At 36.4% G+C, this 14,126-nt stretch overlaps 1 protein-coding gene across 1 annotated transcript; it reads left to right on the top strand.

Moving 5' to 3' along the window:
* Positions 1–5,249: 5,249 nt before the first annotated feature.
* Positions 5,250–9,162, top strand: LOC111810269 (coiled-coil domain-containing protein 30-like). The gene is made up of 3 exons (XM_023696926.1): positions 5,250–5,920; positions 6,700–6,825; positions 7,220–9,162. Exons 1-3 carry the CDS (start codon positions 5,486–5,488, stop codon positions 8,777–8,779), a joined length of 2,121 nt encoding a protein of 706 aa, XP_023552694.1. The 5' UTR covers positions 5,250–5,485; the 3' UTR covers positions 8,780–9,162.
* Positions 9,163–14,126: the final 4,964 nt, after the last annotated feature.

The following is a 14,126-nucleotide window of genomic DNA, read 5'->3' as shown; positions in this document are numbered from 1 at the left end:
AGAGACCGTGGAAGAAGGAATCATAATTTTCAACAACGAGTTCCTTGTGAATATAGAATCGAGCATCAAATTAAAACTTTCCAAGTTTTATGGCAAAACCTGTCTCAAGGAATACCTTGAATGGGAGAAAACGGTGGAGTTGGTGTTTAACTTCATAATTTTAGTGATGAAAAGAAGGTAATGTTATGTATTACTCAATTCAATCAATATGCTCAAATTTTATGGGATAAATTGATGTCTAAGTAAGAGAAGAAATCTTGAAGCACCAATTGATTCATGGCGCGGTTTCTTAATGGGCTAAAACACAGAGATTACAGACAAGGCAATCTACAGCCTTATTCTAATATCGAGGAGTTGTTGCACATTACAATTAAGATCGAGAGGCAAATCCAACGAAGGTTTCAACGGTATTCTTCTAAAACTTTTTCCAACTCTAATTCTACATGGAAAAATGATAGTAAGAACATCGATTATAAGCATAGAAATCAAGAGATGGATGAAAAGTCTCATGTTAATAATGATCTATTTTGGATATCTTTTGAAGGAAATGTGGATGGAATCCACGGATCTATGAAATACATGTGTAAATTACGTCAAGAGTTAGATTTACAAGACCAAGTAAGAGAGAGGCAAATTGTACAACCCATTCAAAAAGAGGAAGATTGTCTTATATCAGGAGACAATGTTTCAAATGATGATATTGTTACTCGTGACGTGGAGACCTATAAAGATAGTATGCAAGTATATGTGGCTCCATATTTATTAGAGACAAAATGTGAAGAAAGTGAAAAGGAGAAAGAATGTGAGGAAGAAATATTTGGTAAGTAGATAGAAATTAAAAAGAAAGAGAAATTTGTTCCTAAAGTTTGTGAGAAAACAATGTTTTATATACAAGAGTACGTATACACAAACATGAAAGCGAAATGACTTTCATTCCAACGATAAATTTAAATACTTATATGAAAAAGATGTTGAACACAATTCTCAATGGGAAACACTTACACATTTTATTAAGACCAATCGAGAAAATAATACAAGACACTTCGTAGAATACTACCCTTTGTATTGCTTGGGATTTCTTGGGACGATGAACTAAGTAGGTGGAGAGTATTTATCCTAGATGATGGGTAATCTATTCCTAAAATTTCTCAACGTGTTTCTTGCCGTATGTAAATCATTTTCCTAAATTTATTCATAAAATTCCTAAATCATTTTCGTACAATATTGAGTTTAACTCTATTGGCCTAATAATAATATTTTAATAGAAGATTCAATGATTCCATACACAAGTTACAAATATCTAAAGTTTAATATTCCTTTGTTATTTAAACCTTACTGGATAGTTTAGTAGGACTCTCATTATAGCTAACAATTGAAAAGTTAGAAGTTGACCGACCGAAAACTTAAGATAAACAGAGACAAGTTTATAGTGCTTGAGTATGAATAAGACTTATGTTGTAATTATAGACATGCATAACTATTACATGTAGTTCAAAAACCTACTAGCACACATACCATTTAAAACGTCGAAGATAACACTAAGTGTTCTTATACTTATTTATACACTTTTATCTTTAAAATAACAGTTAACTTGCACACAGTGTGAGACTTTAGAATTTTTAGATTAATATGTGTCTCGTCTAAACAAAACATTGTCTCCACCATGCTTCTTGAAAACTCTTATTGTATTATATCGTAAATAATGTTTTAATAAATACATATTTTGATCTTACCAACTCTCGCATACGATATAAACATCGAGTCAACAATGATAGTACATGGTTTATCACTGTCACAAGCTCTCTCAGGTGTGCTTCGAGCTACCTCCAACCAATCATCAAAGAAATCGAGCGAAGTATTAAAAATAAAAATTAATCGAAAGGTTAGTATTGTTGTATTATTATGGAGGCCCCAAGCTCTCATCATCTACGAGGCAACGGAATTTATAATTAAGGAATTCAAAACATTCATAAATGAAATTGAACCATAACTCAATTATCTTTAAATATAAATATAAATATAAACATACATTTAAGAGCCTGTTTTGAAAGGCTCGAGAAGCCCATCACCTTAAGCCAGGGCCGTCCACCATTTCCACCCATATTTATATCCAACAACTGGTGTGAGGAGATACCACGTGGACAAACAGGAAAGAGACACGTGGCGATGGTTCCCTCGGATACCCTTTAATTTTATATTTGAATTATTTTGAACACGAGATTATTTATTGAATAATTGGGAGATCTGTAAGGCTGGAAATACAGAAGCCAACGTGTGGTAGGGGTGTCTTTGGAATTTTTATGTTTTTTTTAAACTTATTTAATTTTTTTTTTTTTTTTTTTTTTTTTGTAGGAGAACCAATAACCCGAACATTTACCGTACAAATATAAAATATTCTTAATGTTTATTACAATTTAAAAAGTAAGGTGGTCGAGTTTGCAAATTGACCTAAATTTTTTGTTTTTCGAAAATTCAATCCAACCGAATCTTTATAGTTTGAATTAGTCGGATTCTCGAAAATTTTCGTACCATTCATTTTTCCATTACATTTTTATTTGAATACTAAAGAAATCCTAGTTTTGAAGCTACTTGGATATTGAATAAATTGAAAATGACTCGAGTGAAATAAAAAAAAATTAAAAAAAAAATTAAAAAAAATTTGAAGAAATGAAGTGATTAAGGTCATTCTCATAAATATTTGTATCCTACATTCGTAGGCTTCTCTTTTATTTATTACAGCTTTAAAATTATTAATTTTTTTTGGTCTTCTCTCTATTTAATGAAAAGTTGTGTAATTAATAAGAGTAAGATGTATTATTTATTGTCTTCTCTCATTTATAACTAAACTTAATATTGTTAAATTTAATAAATAAATAAAAATATATTTAAAAACTACAAAAATGAAGCGCATATTTTAAAATAATTTTTCATGTTACAATTATGTTTAAAAATGTAAATCAAATATTAAATTTATTTTACAAAATAAAAAACAAACTACTTCAATTTTATGTAATAACTTTTTAAAAATATATATTTGTTTAAATGAAATTATATTTTTAAATAATTAGATTTAAAAAAACAATCATTTAAACTGTGTTTATTGACTGATTTTAGACAATCATAAATGTTTTATAACAAATCTTAATAAACAAAAATACTTTACAAAACTGTATTAATTTATATATATTAAAAAAATAACTATATTTTTGGAAGAGACACTTGGAGAAATATCTTTTGAGATTTTTAGCTCTTTTTCTCCTCAATTTCTCTAAAATTTACCCACTGCCATGACATTTACGTCTCGATGGAGCTCGTCATCGCTAATTCATCACAGAAATGTCATCGTTATAATTTATCCACCACCATGATTAAGCTGGTTCAATAGTTTTNTTTTTTTTTTTTTTTTTTTTTTTTTTTTTTTTTTTTTTTTTTTTGAATTAATGTTAGGGTCAAAATAGGTGTTTGTAGCATTATGGATGAATTTTAAGATCAATTTTTTTATATGTCTTGAAGGTCGTAAGTAAAATCAGACTCCGTTAAGGCTCACCAAAGTTGCAGCTACCACATGAAAGTGTAGAGCATTTGGATTAAGCTCATTGAGATAAGTGGACTTACTTTTGAATGCCTACCGTCTTGGTTAGGTGAATTGTTTGGTGCATGAATTAGTATGTATCGAAATGCTTCAAATTATGAGCTATTGAATTGAAGGATGATGCGTTGATAAAATGTTCACTCTATGATTAACCATGATTATGCATGTACTTACATGGTCTATATAAAACATGCTCTATCATAATATAGAGAATGCATGAGTAAGTATGATCATGTATGGATGTATTGTGCTAAGGGTGAATAAGTTGTCATGCATCATATCACCAAAGGATTAATTTAACAGTGAGATCTATGTAGTTATGAACTAATTTTCCAGTTATACATTGTACACAAGTGTAAATTTACAATATAATATTCACGTTTTTTTTTTTTTTTTTTTTATGTAGAGGAGTACTTTGCATTTATAGAGCCTAAGGTTAGTCATGATTTTAATAATAGGCATAGTTTGAATTTTGTTAGTATTGCATGTTGTCGTTATTATTATTATTATTATTTTTTTTTGGATTTTGAAATTATATGTTTGACCGGTTCTTACAAGAACTTTGACATTTAGTTATTTTTGAAATTTCATGACCTGCGTTGAGGATCGTTACAAATATACTCTTAATTGTGATGAAATTTTTATAGTCCATATTACATTTTTAAAATTTATAAGGTATAAGGATTAACTTGGTAATCTTAAAAGTTATAAAAAAAAAAATAATAATAAAAGTTTTTCTGTCTATTATTAATTCATATTATTTTACTAATATATTTTTTTTAAATTAGTAAATAATTAGAATATTGGGTTAATCCACCGCACGCTAGTATAATCAAATTATCTGTTTATAATTAAATAAATTAGAAAGATAGGTAAAGAGTAATAAATTAAATGAAATGAAAAAAATAACTGTGGTAAGAAGGCAAATATTTAAATATTTGTCTATAATAAAATATCAAATATGATATATATGATAAACTATATTTTATTATTAAATATCCTTAACCTAAACAAATTATTGTTAAAGGAATTTTAATATAATAAAATTTAATGATTTTTTTCTCAAGAAAATGAATAATTAACGAGAAAAAAAAGTGTTATCTATTATGAAATAAAAAATGATATAAAAAAATTAAATACATGATATTAGGATGGATATGGAATCAACTCCAGGGAAAGTATTCATCAAGATAAAGAGTAAAGAAAATTTGTTTCTAAACTCAAGTTTGATCAATACCACTTGAATGTTGTACCGTACCACTTCTAAATACAAGAATTTGCAAGGTAAAATCTTATCTCTCAAGAAAGCTAAAATAGAAATTTTATTATTTTTAATTCTAAAATGTGAGATGGAAGAAAAAGGAGGTTTTATATTTCCTTTACAACCTTAACCTTAACCTACGTTAAATATTTATAACATCCAAAATCTCTTTAACTAGCTCACCATAATATAATTTGAATATAAATATAAATGTACCGCTCTTTATCCTTGTAATAGTTTTTTATATTTATTTAAGGCGTGCATGGGGTTTGTAATAAAATAAAATAAAATAAAAAATGAAAAAAAGAAAAAGAAAAAGAAAAAGAAAAAGAAAAAGAAAAAGAGGAGTTGATATTTTAAGCTTAAGCCCTGCAGCGGCGGTGGGACTGCGAATGTACAGAGCAACAGAGATGCGTATACAATGAGTTGCTTACACCGTATCATACGCTACGACCGTCGTTTTCCACTGTCAGACTAAATCCTCTCACCCCCTTTCTTCTTCTTCCTCTCTCACAGGCCCTCCTCATCCCTCCATACCTCAACCCCTCAACCCACCGTTTTTCTTCGCCAAATCGACCAACAATCTCAGAACCATCTTCATCATCCATCTCGCTGCCCATGTCTCGCGGGAGATGACGAAGGTATCTCCCAAGAAGCCTCAGCTTCCGGCGCCTTTCCCGCCCACACTCAACCAACTCCCAGATTTGGATCTGCACTACAGGCCTGGTTCCACTCGGCCTACGCGGCGGAGAATCCGAAGTCCAGCCCGCCTTAGAAGAGTTGTTGCTCCCGTTGGGAAGCGGAGCCGCCCTGAGACGCCCTTGCTCAAGTGGAAAATCGATGACTCGGGGAGTGGAGCTAATGGAGTTCAGCAGGAGGAAGATGAGAAGAGATTGCCTCTGGAAAGCAGCCAGAGAGGTCGCTTTCCAGGTTGTAAAGGAAGAAAAGTCGTTGTTTCGGCCAGGAAGCTCGCGGCTGGCATTTGGAGATTGCAGCTGCAGGAGGCGGCCGCTAGTGAAGGGAGGAATGGTGGCCAGCGAAGGAGGGAGGATCTCGTAGGGTTTCAGGTGACTTTTGCTTGCTTTTCTCGCTTTTGACGATCTCAGGTGTTCGTTTAGGTTATGCGTCGAAAATTTCGATTCGGTCTCTGGAATCGAAGATGTAAGTAAAAGGAATTTCGACGATTTGTGATGGTTCTGCCTCTTTCAATATGAATATGACTTGGATCGTCACTGGTTCTGTTCGTTTAAGCTTTGCCTTTTGGTCTTATCTGTTACAGACAAATTTGCATTTAAAGGTTCATCACCAATCTCATTGTTACTCTAACCACAAAAACATTGATTTTGATTTTGGAGAGCTTTCTCCTAATCTCCCTCACCTGTGGGATTTGGCTTCTGCCCTTTCTTCCTTCTTCCTTTGGATAATTCGTCATGTCAATGAAATGTCCTGCATTTTTCATATAAGAAAAATAATTCATGCTAGAGATGCCCGTCACCATGTGTTCTTCTATGTTCTTTTTGGTGAAGATGAATATAATATTCTCTTTATGCAAACTTGAATCCTCTGTTACATGTGGAAATTTTATGCTGTCTTTGTGTTCCATCTAAACTTAAGTTAGTTAAAACTATTTGTTCTGCTCGAAACAATGTCAAGTCTAGGAACTAACAGCTCAATCATCCATATACTGGGAATGCATGCATGGATGATTCAGTTGCATTGCCTAGGATAAATATTTATTGTTTGCTTCAAATGGTTGTGGTTGAACACATCAAACTTGGTGATTTAGTTCTCGAGATTTTAGGCCTCAATTGTATTTATTCATTTTTCTTCAAACTTTTCCTTTCAGCCTCGCACGGGTCATTTGGCTCAAACTCTCCATCCCGATGAGAAGATAGCATTTAATTCTGAAATGAATGATCTATTACATAGTCCCCGTTCTGTCTCTGATTCGAGAAATCGACTATTGTGCAAGGTTTGACTTTTTACTATATATATAGACTTTATAGTGTAATGTAAATATTTGATTTTCAGATAACATGAGAGAAACCTATATTTGTCTGTGTAACTTAACAAACAAGTTGTACTATATATGCTTGTTATTTTCAGATAATAAAATGGATATATGATATCTTTTACAACTAGATATGTTTCTACTTTAGTAATCATTTTATGTCATTTGCATGGCTACATTCTTTAAGTTTTTGTTATGGATGAATGGAACTGATTAGTAATTCATAATATCTATGATGTTCTTATCACAATGATAATGATAATAGATAAGAGGTTCTGCAATCTCTCTTTCTGTCTTATTTATATTTCACGTAGTTTATGACCCTGTTTCGTAAATTGTTGGTTTTCTCTTCTAGTTTGAGCCCTCATTTCGATATTCGAACTCAGCAATGGAGGGGGCAACCAAGTGGGAACCTGCATGCTTGAAAACTCCGGTTGAGGCACGTCAAATTTACAACCAAATGAGACTTCTTGATCAGCAAGGTGCTGTTTTGGCCCTTTCTACGCTTGAATCTGAACTAGAGCAAGCCCACTTGCAGATCGAGGAACTTCAAGCTGAGCGTAATGCTTCGAAAAAGAAGCTCGAATACTTCTTGAGGAAAGTTGCTGAAGAAAAAGCCTTATGGCGGAGCAGAGAGCATGAGAAAATAAGGGCATGTGTTGATGATATAAAGGCTGAGTTGAACAGAGAAAAGAAAACCCGACAAAGGATGGAAATGATCAATTCAAAATTGGTAAACGAGTTGGCCGATGCTAAGCTATCTGTAAAGCGGTTTATGCAAGACTACGAAAAAGAAAGAAAGGAAAGATCCTTGGTTGAGGAAGTATGTGATGAACTTGCAAAGGAAGTTGGTGAAGACAAAGCAAGAATAGAAGCTCTGAAGAGAGAATCCATGAAATTGAGAGATGAAGCAGACGAAGAACGGAGAATGTTACAGATGGCTGAGGTATGGCGCGAAGAACGTGTTCAAATGAAGCTGGTTGATGCCAAGGTGGCACTTGAAGAGAAATACTCACAGATGCGTAATCTAGTAGCAGACCTTGAAGACTTCTTAAGGTTGAAAAGTGAAACCCCAGATGTATCAGAGATGAAAAAAGCTTTGCTACTTAGAGAGGCTGCTGCCTCTGTTAATATTCAAGATGTCACAGAATTTGTTTATGAACCTTCAAACCCAGATGATATCTTCTCTGTGTTTGAAGATGTCAATTTTGGAGAATCGAATGAGAGGGAAATTGGACAGTGCGTTGCTTACAGCCCGCCTTGTCACGCTTCTAAAGTCGAGACTGCGAGTCTAGAAGCTAATGTTACTGATAGGATCGGCATTCAGAGACATACGGATTCCTTTGTTGCTCGTAACAGCGGTATAGAAGAAGATGAGAGTGGCTGGGAAACTGTGAGTCATTTAGAGGATCAGGGCTCAAGCAATTCCCCAGAACAGAGTGTTGCGTCTATCAAAAAGAATAATCGGGAGAGTTATGCTTCCGTGAGTGGAATAGAATGGGAAGGAAATGGAGGTGGAGACTCACCCCTTACTGAAATCAGTGAAGTCTGCTCAGTTCCATCAAAGCAATTAAAGAAGATATCATCCATTGCACGGCTTTGGAAATCGTGCTCGAACAATGAAGGATACAAACTAATCTCCCTTGAGGGCATAAACGCCAGGCTCTCAAATGGAAGATTATCGAGTGCAAGTATCTTTTCGGCAGATGGGGGCTCCGTGAGAAGCGGGATTAGTCCTCCAGAATTGGCTGGACAGTGGAGCTCCCCTGACTCAGGCAATGGCCACACGACACGAGGGAAGAAAGGATGCATTCCTCGCAACACGATCAAAGGTAGTTTAAAGGCGAAGCTGTTGGAGGCAAGGATGGAAAGCCATAAGGTCCAGTTGCGTCAGGTCCTGAAGCATAAGATCTAGGTGTAGAATTAAAACGCAGTGCTTGCTTTTTGATTCCCAAAGTGATTTGATTTCTGTTCATAGAAGATTCTCATGATCTTCAAAGGAAGCTTTGAATCATCAGGCTTGGCCCAAAGCGATTATTCAAGATTCATCCGTTGAGGTAAACAATGCTAGGCTATAACTGAATGATTCATTTTTCTGTTCTGTTAACATCAATGCAAGCCATTCGGATGTAATGTATTCTTAGTATCTCTTAGAAGCTGCAGGGGCCCTCTTGAGGAAAAAAAAAAAAAAAAAAAAAAATTAAATTCATGTAGGTGACCTAGCTGATCGATCTGTTCATTCTCATCTTTGTAATTTATAATTTTGCAATGTAAAATGCCCTTCTGATTTCTTTTTTATGCCTAAGGTAGCAGAAATAGAATGATTTGTAACGCAGGGATTAGTTAGGTATTCTTTGTACCTCTTAGAGGCCGTGTGTCCAAGGTTTAATCCTCTAATTACCAAAATGAGGAGATAATTGTGTTTTGTGGATTTTAGGTTGAAGTGATGATTGGATTATGTATGTACACTATTGAGGGGAGGTGCCACATTGCATTCGCAGGATCTTGGTCTAGAGTTGGTCTAGAGTTGTAACGACTCAGATCCACCGCTAGCAGATATTGTCCTTTTTGGGCTTTCCCTTTCGGGCTTCCCCTCAAGACTTTAAAAGTCGTCTGCTAGGGGAAGGTTTCCACACCCTTATAAAGGGTGATTTGTTCTCCTCCCCAACCAATGTAGGACATCACAATCCATCCCCCTTCGGGGCCCAGCATCCTCGTTGGCACTCGTTCCTTTATCCAATCGATGTGGGACCGCCCCCAAATCCACCTCCCTTTGGGGCCAGCGTCCTTACTGGCACACGGCCTCGTGTCTACCCCCTAAGGGGAACAACGAGAAGGCCGGCACATCGTTCGGTTGTGCCTCGTGTCTACCCCCTAAGGGGAACAACGAGAAGGCCGGCACATCGTTCGGTGACTGGCTCTGATATCATTTGTAATGACCCAGATCCACCGCTAGCAGATATTGTCCTCTTTGGGCTTTCCCTTTCGGGCTTCCCCTCAAGGCTTTAAAACGCGTCTGCTAGGGGAAGGTTTCCACACCCTTATAAAGGGTGATTTGTTCTCCTCCCCAACCAATGTAGGACATCACAATCCATCCCCCTTCGGGGCCCAGCATCCTCGTTGGCACTCGTTCCTTTATCCAATCGATGTGGGACCGCCCCCAAATCCACCTCCCTTTGGGGCCAGCGTCCTTACTGGCACACGGCCTCGTGTCTACCCCCTAAGGGGAACAACGAGAAGGCCGGCACATCGTTCGGTTGTGCCTCGTGTCTACCCCCTAAGGGGAACAACGAGAAGGCCGGCACATCGTTCGGTGACTGGCTCTGATATCATTTGTAATGACCCAGATCCACCGCTAGCAGATATTGTCCTCTTTGGGCTTTCCCTTTCGGGCTTCCCCTCAAGGCTTAAAACGCGTTTGCTAGGGGAAGGTTTCCAGACCCTTACAAAGGGTGATTTGTTCTCCTCCCCAACCAATGTGGGACATCACAAGAGTAGAGGNAAAGGAAGCTTTGAATCATCAGGCTTGGCCCAAAGCGATTATTCAAGATTCATCCGTTGAGGTAAACAATGCTAGGCTATAACTGAATGATTCATTTTTCTGTTCTGTTAACATCAATGCAAGCCATTCGGATGTAATGTATTCTTAGTATCTCTTAGAAGCTGCAGGGGCCCTCTTGAGGAAAAAAAAAAAAAAAAAAAAAAAATTAAATTCATGTAGGTGACCTAGCTGATCGATCTGTTCATTCTCATCTTTGTAATTTATAATTTTGCAATGTAAAATGCCCTTCTGATTTCTTTTTTATGCCTAAGGTAGCAGAAATAGAATGATTTGTAACGCAGGGATTAGTTAGGTATTCTTTGTACCTCTTAGAGGCCGTGTGTCCAAGGTTTAATCCTCTAATTACCAAAATGAGGAGATAATTGTGTTTTGTGGATTTTAGGTTGAAGTGATGATTGGATTATGTATGTACACTATTGAGGGGAGGTGCCACATTGCATTCGCAGGATCTTGGTCTAGAGTTGGTCTAGAGTTGTAACGACTCAGATCCACCGCTAGCAGATATTGTCCTTTTTGGGCTTTCCCTTTCGGGCTTCCCCTCAAGACTTTAAAAGTCGTCTGCTAGGGGAAGGTTTCCACACCCTTATAAAGGGTGATTTGTTCTCCTCCCCAACCAATGTAGGACATCACAATCCATCCCCCTTCGGGGCCCAGCATCCTCGTTGGCACTCGTTCCTTTATCCAATCGATGTGGGACCGCCCCCAAATCCACCTCCCTTTGGGGCCAGCGTCCTTACTGGCACACGGCCTCGTGTCTACCCCCTAAGGGGAACAACGAGAAGGCCGGCACATCGTTCGGTTGTGCCTCGTGTCTACCCCCTAAGGGGAACAACGAGAAGGCCGGCACATCGTTCGGTTGTGCCTCGTGTCTACCCCCTAAGGGGAACAACGAGAAGGCCGGCACATCGTTCGGTTGTGCCTCGTGTCTACCCCCTAAGGGGAACAACGAGAAGGCCGGCACATCGTTCGGTTGTGCCTCGTGTCTACCCCCTAAGGGGAACAACGAGAAGGCCGGCACATCGTTCGGTTGTGCCTCGTGTCTACCCCCTAAGGGGAACAACGAGAAGGCCGGCACATCGTTCGGTGACTGGCTCTGATATCATTTGTAATGACCCAGATCCACCGCTAGCAGATATTGTCCTCTTTGGGCTTTCCCTTTCGGGCTTCCCCTCAAGGCTTAAAACGCGTTTGCTAGGGGAAGGTTTCCAGACCCTTACAAAGGGTGATTTGTTCTCCTCCCCAACCAATGTGGGACATCACAAGAGTAGAGGCAAGGTCGAGCTGAATGACTTGGTTTAGAGTAGAGGTAAGTTGGCTAGAATCACACTGAGCTAATGTAACGACCTATCTTTTGAGATTTTGAATCACACATCGCCACCGTAGATTAAAAGTTTTATTTTTACAAAGGAGGGGATTTTAATATGCATTCAAACTAGCATACAAAACATTTAAGTAGATTTACATTGAAACAACTCACAAATATCATGAGTTTTGGAAGTAGATGATTGAAATAATAATAAAAGCAATGTTGGTGGAAAAAACTCGATCGAGGGATCCTTCTAGTCGCAGCACGCCTTTGCACACTCCCCTTTATTATAGTGGTCGAAGTATAAAGATACTTATTAATTTGTTTATTTATAGGCTTTCGTCAGACTTAATCCGTACAATGATTTCTTAAGTTATGTACTCATATACTGACTCTAGCATTAGCCAATGCCATGACTTATCGTCTCTGCTAGGCCTATAAAGCTTATTGCGTATCTAAGTCCTATACACCCCTACACCCCTACCTAGGGTGTATAACTAATTGGCTTACCGTCTATGCTAGGCCTATAAGGCTTATTACATACCGCAGCCCTATACACCCCTACTCAGGATGTATAACAAGTTACTTGGGTCAAAATGCAGGGGTAGATGTGCTTTTGGTGTAATAGTGAAAAAAATAAATAAACAAATAAAAACAATTATAAAAAAAATGGATAATGTCAAAATAAATAACTAAAAAAGATTACATAAAAATAAAAATAAAAATAAAATTTACCCACCTCTCTCCACTAACCTCTCATCCCAACCACATCCTCCTTCCTCAACCCCACAATATCACGGTTAGAAAAAGGTCAGATTTGATGCATATTTACCTAGAGAGATTTTGGTCTGTTATTACCGTAAAATCCTATCTCAGATTTTCTTTTTCTGGTTATAAGAAATTAATTTAGGATCAAATATTCTTTCGTATTTTACCCTGTAATAATCAGATCCCATGTTCAATTAATTAGATCTTTTGTTAGCATGTGAAGTTATAGGAAATAAGGTTAGAATCAATAAAATTTTAGTTGGCAGATCAATCCGTAAGATAGTAGCCAAACAATCGACTAAAATTGGCCAACAATATATGTTTACATAATGAAAATAAATATAGGGTTGGAGTAATATCTTGTTTACAGAATTGAAATTTATTTACAGAATGAAAATAACTACAAAGAGGGAGGAGGGAAGATTGAGGAAAGATTTGATGAACAGAACTTAAAAATAAAACAGGAAATATCAGAGGGCGCGAGGAACTCCATTAAATTTCGTCTAATAATGAAATATCAGAATTTAAACCAATGTAAACTTAAAAATAAAACAGGATATATAAGAGGGCAAGGAACTCCATTAAATTTCGTCTAATAGGAAATATCAGAATTTAACAATGACCAATGTAAATTAGAGAAATAATTGTATAGAGTTCAAACTTGAAAATGATGTCATGGGCTCACATAGGTTGACTTGGATTTCAAAGGACGGAATCGAACTTTCATTAAGGATATATTGGTGACAACGACTTAAGCTAACCAAGTAAGTGACCTTACTATCGGCATGGTTATATTTGATGTTGACACGTGCCGTATGGTTCTGCACATGTCATATATATTGATATGTGTANATTACCAATCAATTTTTCCTAGCAATGTCAACCTGGTTAAAAGAGTATTACTATAGTTAAAGGTTCAAGACTGTCATTTTAAGTTTGATTTTCAAGTATCCCNGAGATAGGATACAAGAAGGATGCACAAAACAAAATGTAACGATGGGAGTAAAACACGTTCATGAAACTNTTGTTAAGCCCATTCTTGATATTACAAAGGCGTTGAAAGGGTTCTGATGTCTTTCCGTCATGGTTATAGAAGCATTAGTTTTGAGCTGTACTAGATAAGGTATACCAAGAGAAAAGCCTATTTGATAATGTTTCCTATTNAGTAAGTCGTTCGTAGATCCATGTGATTTACTAGTGCATTCGATTTGCATTGGGTTAGGGTGGAGTTTTTAACCGGTTTCATGTCATGATTTTGAAACCAAAAATTTACTAGAATTGGGGTAGGTAGCCCAAAGAGAAGAAGTATTACAAATTTCTTGATTTTGTATGAGAAAATATGCAAATTTGTATATGAAATTCATCTACAAAGATGAGACATTAACTATGAACCAAATCAAGTGGACACAAACAATAACGAGGAAAGGAAAACCATTCTTTTTTTCTTTTAATTATTAAAAATATAAAGAATGAACAATTTTAATTGGAAACATTCATCTAATAAATTCGCGCNGCTACTACATTTTTCAGGTGAAGGAAAGACATTCCTGTACGGCTGACGACGGCATCGCAATACGAGATCATGGCACATGCATAGTATAGTGGTATTTATTTTCTTAGGCTTAG

This window comes from Cucurbita pepo, chromosome LG14 (genome assembly GCF_002806865.2).
Source record: "Cucurbita pepo subsp. pepo cultivar mu-cu-16 chromosome LG14, ASM280686v2, whole genome shotgun sequence".
Lineage (NCBI taxonomy): Eukaryota > Viridiplantae > Streptophyta > Magnoliopsida > Cucurbitales > Cucurbitaceae > Cucurbita > Cucurbita pepo.
The sequence above is the reverse complement of the archived record's forward strand: the minus strand, read 5'-3'. Positions and strand labels throughout refer to the sequence as shown.

Excerpts from the sequence above, each read along its gene's own strand:
- LOC111810269 (XM_023696926.1), top strand. The coding sequence starts at position 5,486 with ATGACGAAGGTATCTCCCAAGAAGCCTCAGCTTCCGGCGCCTTTCCCG. Across the intron at positions 5,921-6,699 it reads AGGATCTCGTAGGGTTTCAG|CCTCGCACGGGTCATTTGGC; the intron begins GTGACTTTTGCT and ends TTTTCCTTTCAG. Across the intron at positions 6,826-7,219 it reads GAAATCGACTATTGTGCAAG|TTTGAGCCCTCATTTCGATA; the intron begins GTTTGACTTTTT and ends TTTCTCTTCTAG.